We start from the raw sequence: 17,776 nt of genomic DNA on the forward strand, positions 1-17,776 counted from the left end.
ACAGCTATCAACCGCTTTCATTACCTAGGTAAAAATTATAGAAACAAATTTGCAATTTGTGTTAAACAATTATTAATATTAGTTTAGTTTATTGTACATAGGTGTCGCAGCAACATGCAAGCTTCAATTCATTGCGCCCGTCCTTGTTCCATGCTGTCTCTATGGTCCGTTGTATTTTAGATAATTTTTTTTAATTGTGAGTCCGGCGCGTGCTCCCAGCCGAGGCTTTTTATCACTGATCTCTATATTAGGGTGCAAATTATAGTACAGGTCAGTGCTTTTTATTGAAGAGTTAGTGGCGCCACCATCGCCTTCCCCTGAAAGAGCGGCCCCGCGCGCCGGAGTCCCTAGGGAGCTTTGACACGCGTTTCACTCTGCTGCATATAGTTTTGATACTCGGTGGCGGAAACGGTGATTGCATTCCCCACCGACCTGTAGTAAATAAAACGGAGAAAATAACGACGGAAACGATGCAAACGTTGCAACAACGAAGGTGCGTCGAGCAGACGACAGCTACTCGGCCCATAGAATAAAGAACCAGCTCGCCTCAGCCAATGGGCGCTGCCGAAACATAGTTTCGCACTCGCCGAAACAGCCGGAGATTGCCTTCTTTACTTCAGAATAATGCTTCCTTTACTTCAGAATAAGGCGAGCGGCAGCGCCGCCGCAATTTCAGCGTTTTCTGCATCACCCTTGGCGCTTGCCAAGGCGTTCGCTGGACCCACTCTCCCATTCTAGTGCACTCTTGATTACCCTCTTTCCTCTGTGCCCTCTCCTCCGCTTGTAGCTGTCGCGTCCGTCGCGCATCCATGGCGTATCCGTAGCCTGTGCTAGGCTTTTCGGGGCGGGCAGCAGTCAGCAGTCAGAACCTAGCCAACACCTAGCCGACGCAGCGCAGGTCGGCGTACCCGTGCGAGAAAAGTTCGGGCGCTCGTCGCTCTCGCTGCTCGCATCGCCTGCATCAGTGGGACAACGCTGTCTGCACCATCAACGGCTGCTTCGTCTGCTAGGGACGGAGCATGAACTGAACGGGCACGATAGCTGCGAGAAAAAAATCGGCGTTCGTGCGAAAGAGACAGCGCCGCGGGGGCAAGATGGAGCTAGAACCTTACAGCCGCGACCGAATTTTCACCGTGGAGAGCCTGCCGATCGAGATCATCGATCACATTCTGGGTTACTTGTCCTACGACGAAATCAGTGTCTATCGAAGGGTGAGCGCATTCTCCACTGCTTTCGCGTCCTTTTGAGTTAAACGCGTGGGGATGTAGGTTGTTTTTGTTTCTCCGGGGGCGAGCTTGGTTGCGACTGGAACGCGTAGACTACGTGGAATGTTCTCGTCGCCAGTCTTCGTATTGCGCCTGTGCGGCTGTAGCTGCCGCAGCATACTGGTTTGGACCGTGTTGTGTTTGTGCAGGCAGAGTTTTTGCAATGGGTATGGCCGATCGCGGTTGTTGCGACCCCGAGGAACTTGACTGCTGCTGATGCGATTCCTTCTGCAGCGCTTTCGCCACATATGCTGTGAATGCGGTATAAAATTTGGTTGCTATTGGCGCACATCGGTCGCAGCTTGAATCGAGTTTCTGCTTTTCGTTTCTTTGTTCTGTGGTTATGCCTGATATCGTCATACAAGATCGCGATGGCCTCCCTGTTTGTCATGCACATGCTTGATGAAAGATACGGCAGCACCAGTGTGCACGCAGATGTGTGCCAATCCGAGCAACTCGTGCATCAAGGACAGAGAAGCACACCCTTCGAAAGTCCTAGGGCTCTGTTTTACCACTGTTCGAAATCAAGTTTGTAAACATTTCATATCATACGGTGCAATTTCTTCGCTCTACCCGACCCTTTTCATATGCTTCAGTATATCCTACATGAATCTGCGTTTTCCCTTTAAAATTATCAACAGAACCCCGTCATAGCCAATCGTTTCATCAGTGCTGTCTATGATTGTGATTTCGTCAATGGACGTGGTGTCTTCGGGCACGTTCAGTGTTCCTTGGGGGGCAGATAGAGAGTTAACACTTTATTACAAAAAAATGGTAGTAAGAGGTTAGTGTGGGAGGGACCCCTAGTACGGGGTCCCCAGAACGATCTAAGCGAGAGCACGTCTCTACGCCATCCTCGCAGGTGCTCCCCCTCCCTTGAGGGCCGGTGGTGACGGGCTGAGCCATCCCAGATTAGAAGGCAGGCAGGTTACCCGGTAGGCCTGTGGACGCTGACGGTTGATCTTAGCCAAAAGACCCAGTCGCGATACCCGCAAAATGTACTTGTACATGTTACAGGAAAAAGAAATAAAGTTAACCGATTACAATTAATTAAATAATGTGATTACTTCTACTATACTTTCCTCCCAACCGTTATTCACATTCCGCAAATGGAGTAAATAGAATGACTGGCTCTTTCAGTTTGTCGTCTGCAGCCCTTCACATATTGTTTACCTTTACTGCCAATTGCTTTTCAAAATTTTTATCGGTCATCTTCCCTCGTTTTCTCACCAGCAGCGAGACTGAAAAGTTGCTCGATGTGTGGGCCGGATGTAAGGGCGGTGTTGTAGCTCATGTAATTCATCACATACAAGTCTGATTTAGACCCCTCCTAGCTGACCTCTAAAATGGGCCCGGTGAAACACGACGTGAGAAATAAACATTTACAAATTACTGGCTAAGATAAATGCGCTAAGTTGTCTATTTGAGTGACATATAAGCAAAGTAACTTTTATTCTATAACTCTTGATAATTACGCTGCAAAGCAAATTTGGAGCTCTGATGCAGGCTGCCTTGCTGGCTCTTCTTTGATTGGCATTTGATACCGAGCCCGCCGCCGGCCTTCATCGTCGATGCACGAAAGTTGTCATGGAAGTCCCCTCAGCAGCTTTATGGTAAAATAAAAATAAAGGAACAGTAGTTTATACATGCTACTGCTGTGGTTTTATTTATGAAGCTCGACCACTGGGCCAAACAACTGTTGTCAAGCATCGGATTCACACCGGTGATGCCAAACCCATGCACCAACGTCCCTATCATGTATCCTCCGCTGAGCGCCAAGTTATACAGAGGGAAGTTGACAAAATGCTTGCCCGTGATATCATCAAACCTTCTTCGAGCCCATGGGCATCTCCTGTCGTGCTCGTTAAAAAGGACAGCTGGTGCTTCTGTATTGACTACCGGAATCTTAACCAAGTAACAAAAAAAGGACATGTACCCCGCACCTCCACCAAAATGTTATGGGGAGAAAAGACTCTTGACAATATATTTACACGATATATACAACGGGCAGAAGACAGGCATACAAGATGAAGCCCGTGCGTGCGACTATTGGCGATCGTCGTCTTCGTCAGCCCTGTTATCATAGTTAACTACTGCAGTGCCTCGTAGCAATATCTAAATGTTTTCTCAGTTGCGTAATTCTGTTTTAGTAACACTTAGTATATATTTGCAGTAGATGGGGCTAAATAACGCAGAAGAACTGGGGGCACATCAGTCACCACTTGCATTATATATGTATGCACACTCTTTTAGCCTTTGCTTTGTTAAGTTTACCAACAAAACAAATTTGCCTGCATTGTTACTTGGAGAAATCTTCAGTGTGGGCCAAGTATTGTGCGTGTTTCACCTTGCAGCCAACACATCTAGCAAAGTCTTGATAACACTATCCTGCTGTTATTCTCTGGTGTTTATATGACTGTTTAAAAGCTGCATTTGTTCACTTTTGAGAGAGAGAGAGAGTGAGTGAAGGAGGTTGCACGGGATAAGAGGGTCTATTTTTGCTTTCCTGCAGGGAGCACAGCTCGGTGTCCATAAGAGGGAAGAGGGATGCTAAACCATAGTCGTCAGGTTGTCTACTTTAAGATGGGGTAGAATAACAGGAATACGCAGATGAGACAGGAAAGGAACGTGCAGTAAATACACGTCATTGCGCTCACGGTGCCATGCAGTCTACAGGAATTCGCGCATACACAAGTTGTATCCTAAAGGACAAGAGTGCCTTCACTGCATTGCGGGTTGATGAACGGTGGCGATGGTGTTTCAAGTAGCAACTGCATGGACAGTGTATGATTGTCCAGTTTTTCCAATGCATGCTTGACTCCTTAAATCAAATCAAGAACAGTGGCACAATAAGTGGGCAATGTTCTTTTTACGGCCGCATACATGACATTGCGCTCCACTCAGAATGCGATGAGACCAACTCCCCTCAAACATACACACTGTGTGGACTCCAGGGCATGAGTCCTTGCGCACCAGTCGGCAAACGCACGCCTGCGCCCAAGCGCATGCACACCGGGAGCCGTGAGAGGGACATGCTGAGTCGATACCATTAATGTATACGCGCATCCTACAACACTATCGCCTGTCACGAAGACAACACAATCTTTGCTGCATAACGCTCTCGCGCAAGAGAAAGCTATAGTATTGGCAGAAACTACAAACACATATCCACACTTGAGTCTGTACCACGCCCACACTGCGGTGAATGCGCAGTGCTCTACCACATGGCATGGGCATGCACACCAAAGTTCACATCCATAACACAAAGCAATGGGAGGCAGCGCTGTCCAGCTCTGACTCGACGGACCGGCTCGGAACTGGCCAACCGAGTGAGAAGGGCAGCAAGGCCGCTGGGTCTCGTGGACTGAGGGAACACGCACTGCAGAGCTGTGCTGTTCTGTATAGAGTTTATTCTCTCTCTACATCGCATTGCAGCCCTGTCGGACATTCTAGTTATTGTTGAATAAGCTTTTGTAAAGGCAACTCCTAACCACACCTGACACAGGAGAGGTTAGGAGTTGGTGCAGTCCGAGTGGAGATTGGAGTTGCGGCGAAGTTTAGTTTATGCAGTCTGGTGCACCTTATATTTGGGATATTCCGCTTAGCTAATGTAAGTGGGCATGCCAGCTGGTGAACCTGCTTTGCAGCGTCTGTCCTATTAATTGAAATCCAGTAGTCTTCTTAATGGCAATGCCCCAGCAGCCTTGTCTGCATAAGCATTATCAGTGATCTCGCAGTGTTTTTCTCTCTCTCTCTCGCATGGTGGTGAACTTCCACAATTTTCAATGCCAACTGGTTGCGATCAAAGGATTGACAGCATACATTGTAAAGTCAGCTTTGAGTCATAAAAAACAGCCATTTTCCAGCACTCCCTGTATCTGTGAGCAGCAGTGGAGTACCTGCTGCTGTAGCTTTGTGGCTGCATTCCATTGTGGGTGGAATGAAAAAAAAAATAAAAAATTAAGGAAAATGCTTATGTGTGCAACTTAGGTATGTGATGGTTTAAATTATTCTGGAGCAGCCTACCATGGTGCTTCATAGCCTAAGCCCCGACAGCAACTACCGTACAGACTCTTCTAGGGGCTGCACGCCCAACTTGGCAGCCCAAAATTTGGAGAGAAAAAAATTTCAATGGAGAAGCAATCGCGTTCGGTGCCCCGATGCTGCGAGAGCTGCGCATTGACCTCTGATGCAATGGTACATCCAGGGGTCTGGGGTGTGCACAAGTAAAGGTGGCGCCATTTTGACCAAAATGGTCAGTCTCGTGTAAGGGCCACACCTTGTCAAAATTGTGAAAAGAAAGCACAGCCCTTGCATGAGTCTATACGGTATTACCAAGTAAGTTGAAAACCTAGGTTTGTAACGTGTACCTTTTGCAGTTTAAACCACCAACATACATACGCCTCTGCACAGTGAAAATTCCTTCACCTGTCATCAAGGTAAAAGTTTGGTGCAGCATATTGTCTTCTAGTGCCTGTTTCCTCTGTAAAGACACCTGAGCTGGAATAATGTCGCAACTACTTCCACTCAGTTTTATGCCACTGTCGCAAGTACATGCCACTTTAAGCTAAATATGTTAACTGCACTTTATTGTCCTTTAGCCCCCCAGCATAGGCCAGAGTGCCACCCATTTCAATGAACAGGTCATTAATTAATTTGTTGCTTTTCTATATATCGCCTCTGTAGTATGGTTTATTTCGTCTTCTGCCTTCTTATTTTTTTTTCTTATAGCTCGTACTTTGGAACGGCTATGCTTGGTTTGTTTGTGTACGTGTGTTTTCAGCTTTTGTTATTGCGCAACTGTTGATCTTTTTTTTATCTTGTTTTTGCTTTGTAGTACACCCTTTTCCTCTGTAATGTGCAAACCCTGAGGGTAAAATAGTAATATTCGTTATTTTATAAAGTAAGAAAAGTGTGGTTGCTTGACTGTTGTAGCTCATTTCAAGTGCTGACCGACCACTGGTCATTCTTGTTCCTCGCGTGCGCAGGTGAGCCGTCACTTCAATGCATGCTGCCAGAGGCTGTTGAACCAGGGATTCTTCCGGGCCGAGCGATTCCATGCGCAGTGTCTCAAGGCTGTCAAGAAGCAGCTTCCACGACGAGAGTCCGAACGGCGGACTCATCCGCTTGCGCGCCACTGTGAGATACTCACCAGCATCGAGACCCGCCTGTCCCTACTCAGCATGACCTTCATGAAGTATATGGACATGAACTTGTGCTGCTTTATCCCTGGCAAGGTGAAGTTCCCTGCCACATGTCCTGCTGCTTTCTGTTTCTGAAAAGAAAAAAATTCTGTGCAAGAAAAATCTGCAGCCTCCCTGCACGTGGGGGAAAACGTGCCCTGCAGTAGCAGCTAAGTTTTGGCTATTTCGGTTTATCTTTTAGACATTTGGTTTTAGGGGTGTGCAAATACCAAACAGTAAATTTCAAATCGAATATGAAAGAATTTAGCATGGAAGTTTAGTTCTTGCAAATTTTGTGCAGAAAGAAAGCTAGCTGCCATACATTCTCAGAGTCAACTCTTAGTGCATAGCAAGAATGTTGCTATCAGTAACATAATTTGGTACTTAGACATTGAGATGTAAGTACCATCTACTCTTGAAGGGAATATCGAATTAGTATGCCAGCACTGATTACAGCTCAGCTCTTATACAAAGGCCTGGAAAATGTTTTATCAAATAATGTATAATGAATAGAATCGATAGAGTGCTTTGCAAGCGAGGCTTGTATTGCCTCACTTGTGCCGGTGTTGATGTTGGCGTACGAAAAAACCCAAGCCACGTGAAAATAAAAATTGCTCATCAGGCTGCGGAATCGAGCCACCAACCTCCAGTTTGCGAGACCACCACGCTAACCGATTCAGCCATTGTCGGTTCATCATACACGACCTTTAAAGCTGGGTTTTATATGCATGAAGAAGTAAACGCGGCGCCCACAGCTGGTGCGCACGATCATGCCATACCCCCAGCCAATTACAGGCGTCCCCTGCCTCCAGAGGAGGGAAAGGGTGCGATCATGTGTTCGCTCACCTCACGCCCGCCGGTTCCTGCCAGTTCAGGCCTGGCAGTCAGATGCGGAGGCCGCGTTTGATTCGTTCTGCTGAAGAGCAGGCAGCGTTGAAGGAACAGCAGTGGCCCGTGAACGTCTCAAATGCTCAAAAAACTAACCAATTCCTCCCCTAGGGTTGGAGAAGCTTCGCATGCCCCCCCCCCCCTCTGTTCCTGGTAGGGGAGGGGTTTAACTTTTTTTCCCCCTCTGAAGAGATAGTGAAGTTATGTTGTCCTGAGTACCAATGAGGTATCCAGTTTGACACTGGAACATACTGTGCTTCGTGGCAATCTTCTATTGCTTACAAAGTTTTGTTTTCCAGCTTTCCTCCAGGAAGCAGAAGTGCTTTCCCATTTTTTGCGCCAACTGGGTTCTGTGGGTTATCACCAGCTCGTTAAGGCTCATCTGCGCGACAGATGAAAGTATGGACTTATCGTGTGACTCTACATAACCACTCCGCGGGTAGTCATCCATGCTTTGGAGGATAATGTGAAAACATACATAGAATGAAAGAAGAAAGGCGACCAGACATCGCTTTGTCCGGTTATTCTGTCTATTTTGTCCTGTGTAATTTCTTGTGCTACCTTTCAGACATCGACCAGTACTGATCTGCACAGTTTGCTATTCTCTTTAGTGTAGCCATCATTGGTGCAGCGCAAGTTGACAGGAGGTCAGAATGCCATCGATATTGGGCCATTATTTGGATGCTCCACAGACAAAGTGTTTTGACTGGGCGCAGACGGTAAAAAGCAGCATTCATATTCGCAGTGCAGAATTCGAAGACATGCACACATATAAACAGAAGAGACAGACGGGACGAGTGCAGGACATCAGCTGAGTTTATTACACAATTGCAAATATGTGCACAGGTGCAAACAATGTACACACACAAGGATGAAAGCAGGGGTGGGACTGCTCAAAGTCATTTTGGAGCAAGTAAAATTAAATTTCGGAGCAGTTTGGAGCAGACAAAATTGCATTTTGGAGTAATTTGGAGGAAATAAAATTTCATTTTGAAGCAGTTTGCAGCAGTACAATCTGAATTTTGATGGAATAAATATGGAACATGGCAGTGCACTTCGAAACCACGACGAAACACACAATAAACCAACACGAGGCGCGTAGTAGTAGCGTGCTTTGCAGCTATAGTGTACTAGAATATGGAGGAGTGGGTCAAGCGGCAGCACGGCGTATGCTTTTCTGTTAAGCCGAAAACATTGGTGGCACTACGATCGAACTATACTCCTGTGTCTACGCTCATGGTGATAGCAGAAAATGTTCTCGAATTATGTGGTCAAATTGGCGCGGCGACATAATTCCTGGGTCACCATATGTCACCGCAGACCCAGAGGTTACTCCGGCGACTGCCTTGGATGGCGCGTCCGCACGGGCCCTATCTTGAAAGCGACCTGCGACGGGCACAGAGAGCGAGTGCTGATAGCTTCGTGTGCGCTGTTTTTTCGCCGCTTAGTTCGCGTTGAAGCGAGAGGCAGCACGAAGGTCAATTCGCTCGCTGCCGCACTTTCTCCCTCCAGCGTTTTGACAGTGAATTTCTGCGGTAATCGAGTGCGATGTGTGCATGTTTGCTTGTGCACGTGTGACACCACACTTGTTAATTTACTAAGTGAATGTTTACAAGTTTATACAGCCGGTAAACCTACTATTGTTCGCATCTCCGTATAGTACTAATTTGCTATGGTAACCAATGCTTTGCCTTTCGGGCAAAACTGCAACTTCTTATTCCAAATCCTCCATTAGCCCTTCGTGATAGATCAAACTGGCTCAGGCCTCTCCCATATGGGTATAAAAACATATTGGAATAATTTTACGTTATACCAGCCCTGGGGACAGAGACGCTCGCCCGATGAACCCCCTGAGGCGTGCGCATCTCTAATATCTAGTTCACTCGCAGCGACCTGAGTCTACTTTTCGTTGTTTTGCGCCTCAGCTAGGGAGCGCCGCACTGCTCGGCCCGCTCAACCGTATTCTAGTACACTCTAAATACAGCTGCCCTGGCCGTTCTGACAGCAACAGCCGGGAGTAGCCGCACGCACGCTGGCCACTTGCTTGAAGCGCCAAGAAGTCCAGTGTTATAAGCCTTATAATCACGAAAATTACGATGAACTGTGCGAGAGGCGCCGTCACAGGAATGTGAACGGCTGCACTCTTTTTCGCAGAATGAATTCGCTCGCTGTTAGCAGCCACTGCTGGAGCACACATGACAAAGCCATTCTGGCACAGTGTGGCGCAATTTCAGTCAATTTTCTGTGTTCGGCACAAGAACTGGCATTTGTATCAAATTGGTGCAGGAGTCCCACCCCTGATGAAAGTGTTTATATTGATGTTCTGCAAAGAAATCTACAAAGAAAGAAAAAGGGAAAGAAAGGGTGAAAAAAAAAAAAAAACACCAACTTTGCCTGATATTAATGTGCATACTTTAGTACTTTCTTTTGGGGGGGTCCCTTAACTGTACCCTCGCCTTAGAATAAAAACGGTGGTCAGTCAAAAATTAACAACCCAAAATGTTGGTCTCTACATTCCTTTAAATCAGTGCATATAAGTTCTTGAGTGGCATTTCTCGCCATATAGTATAATTGATGTATCAATTTCATAATCGTGATTGGGTGGATGGATGGATGGATGGATGGATATCCAATCTTGACTTGCCTTGTGTCCCATGCTGCAGGTTATCGACGAGATATTCAGGGTTTTACGCCTGGTTCAAGGGGCTGGAAACGGCTGCACGACAACACCTCCACGTGCTCACGAGATTCTGCAAGAGCTGCGCGACATCTCGTCGATGGCCATGGAGCACTTTGATGAGCGCATTGCACCGGGCCTCAAGCTCCATGTGGGGCCCATGAAGCCCACTCTGGGATTCATTGGTGCAGGACACCATGGACCGTGTGCTGCCAGTGCAACAGTGCCCCGCAGCTCTGAGCTAGGTGGGCTTCCAACAATTTTCGCTGACCACCTCACTCTTTCTGTTTGACCAATATTTGGCCCAGAAGCCTGCAGAGAAATGCGACATGCATAATAGCATATTAGACTGGTCACTTCAGGGTTCTAGGGCAGTGCTACTAAAATAATGCAGGGCTGCTTTAACTGTTCCGTTACAGCGAGAAAATGGTTGTTTTTTATTGGTTTCAGAGAGAAAAAATTTTGCCACCACAAATAACATTCCAGCGCACATTGCAGCATCACAAATTGTACATAATGAAATGCTCTTTCAAAAAACATACGTTGTTGCAAAGCAAAAAAATTGATTAGGTAATACACAAAAATTCTACAAAAGGCCAGTTTGGTGGCCCGTTCGTAAAAACAACAATCAAAAAGCGTGATATCTACAAAAGTATTAATATCAAAAGAAATTAAGAATATACATTTCAAAGATAAATCACCCAGGAATAGTGTCTGAAAAAAATAAACGCTCAGTACACTGCCATTCTTTGGATACAAAAAAGAAACTAAGACCAGGAACTGCTTCATCGCTTGTGCCATGCGGTGAAGCAGTTCCTGGTTCTTGTGAAGTGTAGGTGGACTCCGCATTTTTTGCACAAAGCGTTTGTTTTTTGTTAAATTTAGCGGCCCTCGTAACACATTTTGCAGTTCCACCTTGTCGGCATCTTCTGAGGATGGTCTGATGAGAAGTCGAATAAACTTACCAGTTCATCTGGAGCCGCCTCTTTCCAGGACCCATCTCTCTCAGCGTAGCTGGGCCACTCCAGAATATGCATCCAATCACGTTTGTTTTTTTCCAGGTGGTCTTTATCACCTCCGCAGTGAGGAAGAGCAGAAAGAAATCCCATGCCGTTGTAAACTGTCTTGTGTTGCTCTGTAGTGCTGCGCCAATACGTGTTTAGGGCGGCCTTCTTGGTGTGAATTTTCTTTGTTGCCAGTGTTCCTGACCAAGCAAAGTACACACCCTGCAGATAATCAGTGTAGCTCTCAGATCGTGCACAAAGATCAGCATATAAGCGCGCACGAGGAAGGAGACCGCTCAAGGCTGTAAACGAAACTCACCGGTGAGAAGCTGTGGATGTCCTGGGTTGACTCAAAACGTTGTCGCCGTCAGAGCTTGAATCTGGTTTGCCATCATCTTCAGACTCGTTTTCGAGTCCTCATAACTGTGTGCAGCTTATTTCCGAGCGGGACGCTTTTCTCGCGGTGCAGTCGCGCGTGACGCCGCCGCCATGGGAGCGACTTTCGATAAAAGCTTAGTAACAACGGCAGCGTCCCTCAATAGGAGGGAAACCAGTCAGAAAACTGGGAGTGGGCTTCATCCCAAGCCACCTATGGAAGTACAGACAACTCTCGTCATATGTGAACCATAGGCGTACATTTCAATTTGCTTTGCATCACATGAGTGACACCACTGTAGTCGGAGATCTTGCATCGGTCTGGCTCCTCTGATCGTGCTCTCAAAAGAAACCGAGTCGCGTGCCAAACTTCTTCCTTGTTCTGTGTTCCTGGTCCAAGTCGGCAAACGGCACTTAGTGCCTGTCATTCAGTGTTGGCAAAAGAAATTTAGCCAGAAACTTTGTATTCAACACCGAAAGTCAGCAAGATTTTTGTCGTACATTGCCTGTCTGCAACACTCGTCTCTAAAAAGTTAAGTTGGTGAAATTTGTTAGTAGATTCTTCCATTATGAATAAGAACGTCATGGCAAGAACGTCATGGCAAAATACCTGTCGACAATAGCCACCACTAAAATTCAGTCAAAGGGTGGAAAGTATCGGCTCCTCTATTCGCTACGCTGATACCATATGGAGATAGTGCGGTACAGGCCACATGGCTTCGGATGACGATGTCTGTGCTTAGGACAGGAGGGATGGGTAGCCAATGCACAAATAATTTTCTAGATATCGTTTTTTTCTTAAATATTTAGACAAAAATTTAGGAATGCAGCTCTCACACAAGAATATATGGCAGTTTCTGTAACTTTCTCCTAATATAAAATGGCAGCAAAGATGTGCACTTCCATGTTTTTTGGGCCCTGCATAAAATTCATTTCTTAATATTAGTTGGTTTTTAACATTTTATGCAACGTTTTTTACATGCTCAGATAATGCCATCATAAAGCCATCATAAGGAAAATTTTCACCCATACCTTAACTGCATCTATGTACGCTTATAACTTACTAACTTACTTATAAACCTTACTGTAATACAGGGGTGGTCCAGAACCAAAGCATTCAACGCTTCCAGCGTTTTATGAAAAACATCCACCTTTGTAGACAAATAGTGTTGGGACTGCCCGAAGTCATTTTAGAGCAGGTAAAACTTCATTTTGGAGCAGGCCAATCTGAGTTTTGGTGGAATAATGGAATATGGCAGCGCACTTCGAAACCACAACAAAACACAGAATAAACCAACACGAAGTGCGTAGTACTTCTGAAGCGCGCTTTGCAACTAAAGCGTACTAGAATAAGGAGAGTGGGTCGAGCGGTGGCGCAGCACGTGCTTTGCCGTACAGCCGAAAACATCGGTGAAACTACAATCTAACTACATATTCCCGCGCTGACGCTTATGATGATTGTGGAAAATGTTCTCAAATTATGCGGTCCAATCGACTCTGTAACAATTTCTGGGTCACCGTATGTCACCTGCAGATCCAGAGAGCCGCAATCGACCCTGGGCGGGTATAACGTAAAACTACTCTAATTTGTTTTACAGCAGAGCTGTTATACGTTAGGTTCTAGCAGTTCGTGTGCAGAGGCAAAAAAGAGGGCGGCCACCCCTGAGCTCACAGCCGGCTGATCCCGGTGATAAAAACGATGATAAAAGCGCATCGCCGGGTATGCCCCAGCTGCATTTAATTGCGAGAAGTGTCAAAATAAAGAAAAGTGTCAAACAAACAGAAGTGTCAAAATATAAAAACAATATTGTAATGAAAAAAGTAAAGCCGGTATAGGGACACTGTTTAGTATGGATTGCAGTTTGAGGTCACAGGCTCTATAGGCAAACCACGTAACCTTATCTCAGTTCCTTTCTGCGCATGCAATGGGTAGGCCGCATGCGGTGCGGACTGCGGAAGAACACTGCGCCTATGAAGAACACCTTCATGAACAGAAGCGGGAATGTGCGCGGCGACGGTGGGCAGCACGTAACACAGACGAAGATCGTGCTTGCCGCAAACGCCGAGCGCATGCACCTTTGGTTGGGTCACCCCTACCGACTTCACTCCCATCGTAATTGTGGGTGATGTCAACATAGACTTGTCTCGGCCAGACGAAAAGTGGTCCCTGGCGTTTCTCTTGGAAAGGTTCGGCATTCAATGTAACACAAACATCGGTGTGCCCACGACACGTCTTCGGTCGTGTATAGACCTCACATACAGCTCCGCTGGTAATCCACCTTCGCAGAGTGGAATGGCTCTGAATTTTTTATTCCAGATGCGCCATTTGCCCTTCCTGATAGGTCAAAATGGGTCAGGCCTCGCCCATATAAGCATAAAAACAGATTTAAATAGTTTTACATTATATCGGTTGTATAAACATGGAAACATTGGCTTACAAACTAAATTGACAAGTATGGTGTCAGCGCGCACAGGCAAACATGGAACACATCACACTCGATGACCGCGGACACTCGCTGTTAAAAAGCTGGCGTGTGCTGTCTATTGCTTCAACGCAAACTGAGCGGCGAGAACACAGCACGCAAAATGGTATGAGCCGTCTGCAGAAAGCTTTCAAGATAGGGTGCACGCGGTTGCTGCTGGTGTCAGTCGTCATTGCCTTCTTGCCAATACAGCTCTCGTATTGTGGCCAAACCATCCAAGTTTTTCCTCCTGAACACCTACTTCCTTGTTGCCGACTTTTACGTTCTCTCGCATGTCGTCTTTCCATGACAACACGCCAATCTGTCTCGGCATTCTCATTTTGGCTTCTTGCAAGTTCTGAATAATAGACTTCATTAGAGTCTGCATTGTTGGTCACTCTCTCTGTTCTTTGAACCTACCCTCTCAACTTGGCTCTTATCTTCTTGTCGCACAGAACTCCTGAAACATCTTTCCAACTCTCCAATCCTGCCTGGATTCTGCTGGTCATCTCACTTTCCTCGCTGCCTTCTTCGTGTGCCATTCAACCAAGGTACTTGAACTGATTTGTCCTCTTGATCATCATGTCGTCGAACTTTCGGTCTTCACTTAAATGATTTCTCACTTTACAGGCATTCGTTTTGCTTCTGCTCCTCCTCCTCTCAAGCCTTTGTTTCTTTTTCCCTCGAAAGGCTTCCTACAACAACACTACAATTTCACCTATATTTCCTTTCAATCTTGCACAGGGGACTGTTCCATCTGCCGTAGAGTGGAGTGTTCCAAGGAGTTTTTTCTGTATGGTGCTCCATTGGAACCCAACTGGCTCAAATTTTCTCACATCCATTTGTCCCAGATTAGTTTCTACTACAGTCACCGACGGATTTTTCGGACTCCAAAAATTCGGACTTGTTGGATATTCCGGACTTCATAAATGCACCGTCAGGGTGCCCATGTCAGAGTTAATGCATTTTTGCGACCAATTTTTTGGACGAATTTAGGCCCCAAAGTTCGTTCCGAGCCACGCTACCCGGTTTTAGAGGCCACCATGTTGGATTTTTTGCTGGCTTGGCCTCCAGTGGCTTGCTCTATAGCCTCCAAAATTGCAAGGCGCACAATATCAATAGAGAGAGCGTGCCACCCTACCATTTTGGAGGCCATGCCGGCTCTTTCTTAGCTGACAAAACGCTCCAGGGGATGGCACTCTTTCCTTTTTCGGTCAGCACTATCGTCATCACTTAATGCGAGATCAGTTTTCATTTATTTTTTAAGTTTCGGTTGCTATTTTGCACATGGTGAGGTGTGTCTCGGAAACGTTGTTGAATCTTTGCGTGTCATGTTTGTGCGGCTTCGCATTTGCATGATCAGCGCCACCTTCTGTGCCTTCACGAGAGAGTCAGGTGGTGAGAAGTAATGGGGCTCATTTCTTCTATGCAGAGATCGTCAACGCGGTGACGCTCTTGTCGACTGTATACGGAGACGACGTCAGTCTTGCCCAAATCCAAGCAAATCTGATCGCTTCGGAGCGTAGTATGAGGCAGGGCATTATTAGAGATGTTTTTTATGCCACTCTAAGCCTAATAAATTTAATTTTGGGGGGTCAGTGAGTTTTTCGGACGGTTCCGATTTTTCGGACTATTTTTCGGTCCCCACAATGGTCTGGAAAATCGGTAGGCGACTATATATTGATCCTTCTGTAGTTCCTGCTTTTCTGACTGTCAACCTTGTGCCTGTAGACTGGAACAATTATGCATTTGCCCCATTCGTTTAGGATCCATTCTTGTTTATAAATTGTTGTCTAGAGGTCACTTAATATTGTGACGGGAATAAGAGCAGGCAAAACAAAATGGAAAGTATATATATGTAATATATATATACAGAGAGAAGCCAAGATGGCGGAACAACCACCAAACGAGCGCTTCTCCGATTGTTGTCTTCATCCCCTTGCTGGTGCCTTCTCCAATATACGGGAACATCTTGTAACGCATGACCCTCGCCGGTGGGAGCTCAGTCTCGGTGCTTAGGGAAGGGAAGGGTTGTTGTCGGAGAAGTAGGGCTTCAAACAGGCTACGTGCAAGATATCACTAGGTGGTACAGACGATGACGAGCTACCGTCCACTGGGGCGATCTCGTATGCGACTTCACTGAGCTTGTGGAAAACCTTATAGGGGCCAGAGTAGTGAGACAGAAGCTTTGAAGACAGGCCCATGAGGCAGCACGGCGTCCAATGAAGGACCAAAGAGCCTGGAGAGTAGTGAACAGGTCTGTGGTGGCTGTCATTGCGGACCTTTTAGAATATCTGCAAGGCGAGCTATTTTGAGCCCAAGCAGCAGCATCACAGGCGTACTCTGTAGTAACGTAGGTAGCTGCTGGCAGGAGAGTCCCAAAGGGCAGCATTGGGTGGCAGCCAAACGACAGGTAGAAAGGAGAAAAGCCGGCGGTGTCGTGGCGGGACGAGTTGTACGCGAATGTCACAAAAGGCAAAGTGCTGTCTCAATCCCGATGATCTGTGGAAATGTACGTAGAGAGCATCGTGGTCAGCGTGTGTTAAGACGCTCGGTAAGTCCATTTGTTTACGGATGGTAGGCTTTGGTGAGCTTGTGATTTGGGGAACACGAACGAAGGATATAGTCAACGACTTTTGAAAGAAATGAACGACCGCGATCAGTCAGCAGCTGTCGTAGAATGACATCGTGAAGCAGAAAGTCCACGATGTCAGTGGCACAACTTGTCAGCAGTGCCCGGGTGATGGCATATTGTTTGGTGTAGTCAGTAGCTACGGCAATCCGCTTGTTCCCCGTAAAAGAAGCCTGAAATGGTCCAACCAGATCGATGCCCACGCTACGGCAATCCGCTTGTTCCCCGTAAAAGAAGCCTGAAATGGTCCAACCAGATCGATGCCCACGCAATAGAATGGGAAAGTTAGGATCTGCACAGGCTGAAGTGGACCAGCGGGAAACAAGGACAGGCGCTTACAGCGCTGGCAGGACTCGCAAGCAGCAACATACCGACATACAGAACAGTAAAGGCCTGGCCATAAAAACCGATGCCGCACTCGGTAGTATGTGCGGGATACTCCAAGATGTCCAGCGGTGGGGGCATCGTGCGGCTGTTGGAGCACAATGGAACGGAGAGTTGTAGGAAGTACAAGCAAAAAGTCTGAAGTATCGGAGTTAGTATTGCATTGGTAGAAAATGCCAACATGGAGCACAAACAGGTGGAGAGATGGGTCGAAGTGGTGAAAGCGTAGACGGTGGATTATGGAGCGCAAGTCTGCATCATTGAGCTGTGCCTTCTAGATATCGCTAAAGTCAGAGATGGCGAGTCAGAGACACAGAGTCTAGGCCAGCATTGGATAGCTCCAGATGAACAATGGCTTGGACAAGTTGTATCATGGTAGAGCTGGACTCGCAGGCACAGGAGCACGGGGTAGTAATAACCTCAAGTTCACACCCTATGGTCTTCATCACATGTTCTGCAGTTAGCGGCAGCTGTGGCACCGGTACATCTTCGCATGACGATGTGGCTGCCGTGTGGGGAAGTCAAGTGAACTGATGGGCAATATGTCGACTTCTGGCATTTTCAAAACACTTGCACTCCTGAATGATGGCATCCACCGTTTCACAGTCCTTGCAGATTAGCAGATTGAACGCGTCATCTGCTATCTCTTTTAGGACGTGTCCCACTTTTTCAGACTTGGCCATATCATCATCCGCTTTGCTACCTACCCGACGGAATCCTACCTGTAAGACAAGTAGGATTCCGTCAATGTTTGCGCACGTGATGCTAGGTCCTTCTTTGCAGCGATCTTTCAACCAAGAGACTTGCCAAATAGAGCACGCATCTTTTCCTTGCAGGTATCCTAGCTTCCGATTTCCTCTTCGTGATTCTGGAACTGCGCCATTGCTGTCCCTTGCAGATAAAATA

At 46.7% G+C, this 17,776-nt stretch overlaps 1 protein-coding gene across 2 annotated transcripts in view; it reads left to right on the forward strand.

Annotated features, from left to right (window-relative positions):
* The first annotated feature begins 778 nt into the window (after nucleotides 1-778).
* Nucleotides 779-17,776, forward strand: part of LOC119457698 (F-box only protein 28-like) — a 30,038-nt gene continuing 13,040 nt past the window's right edge. Inside the window, exons 1-4 of one of the 2 annotated variants that reach the window (XM_037719345.2) lie at nucleotides 779-1,211; nucleotides 6,254-6,502; nucleotides 10,000-10,258; nucleotides 14,310-14,405. In XM_037719345.2, the coding sequence (XP_037575273.1) occupies nucleotides 1,095-1,211; nucleotides 6,254-6,502; nucleotides 10,000-10,258; nucleotides 14,310-14,405 (721 nt within the window). In that variant the 5' untranslated portion in view covers nucleotides 779-1,094. The remainder of the gene's footprint in view (nucleotides 1,212-6,253; nucleotides 6,503-9,999; nucleotides 10,259-14,309; nucleotides 14,406-17,776) is intronic. The other variant, XM_037719346.2, reaches the window with a different exon arrangement.

This window comes from Dermacentor silvarum, chromosome 7 (genome assembly GCF_013339745.2).
Source record: "Dermacentor silvarum isolate Dsil-2018 chromosome 7, BIME_Dsil_1.4, whole genome shotgun sequence".
Taxonomy (NCBI): Eukaryota; Metazoa; Arthropoda; class Arachnida; order Ixodida; family Ixodidae; genus Dermacentor; species Dermacentor silvarum.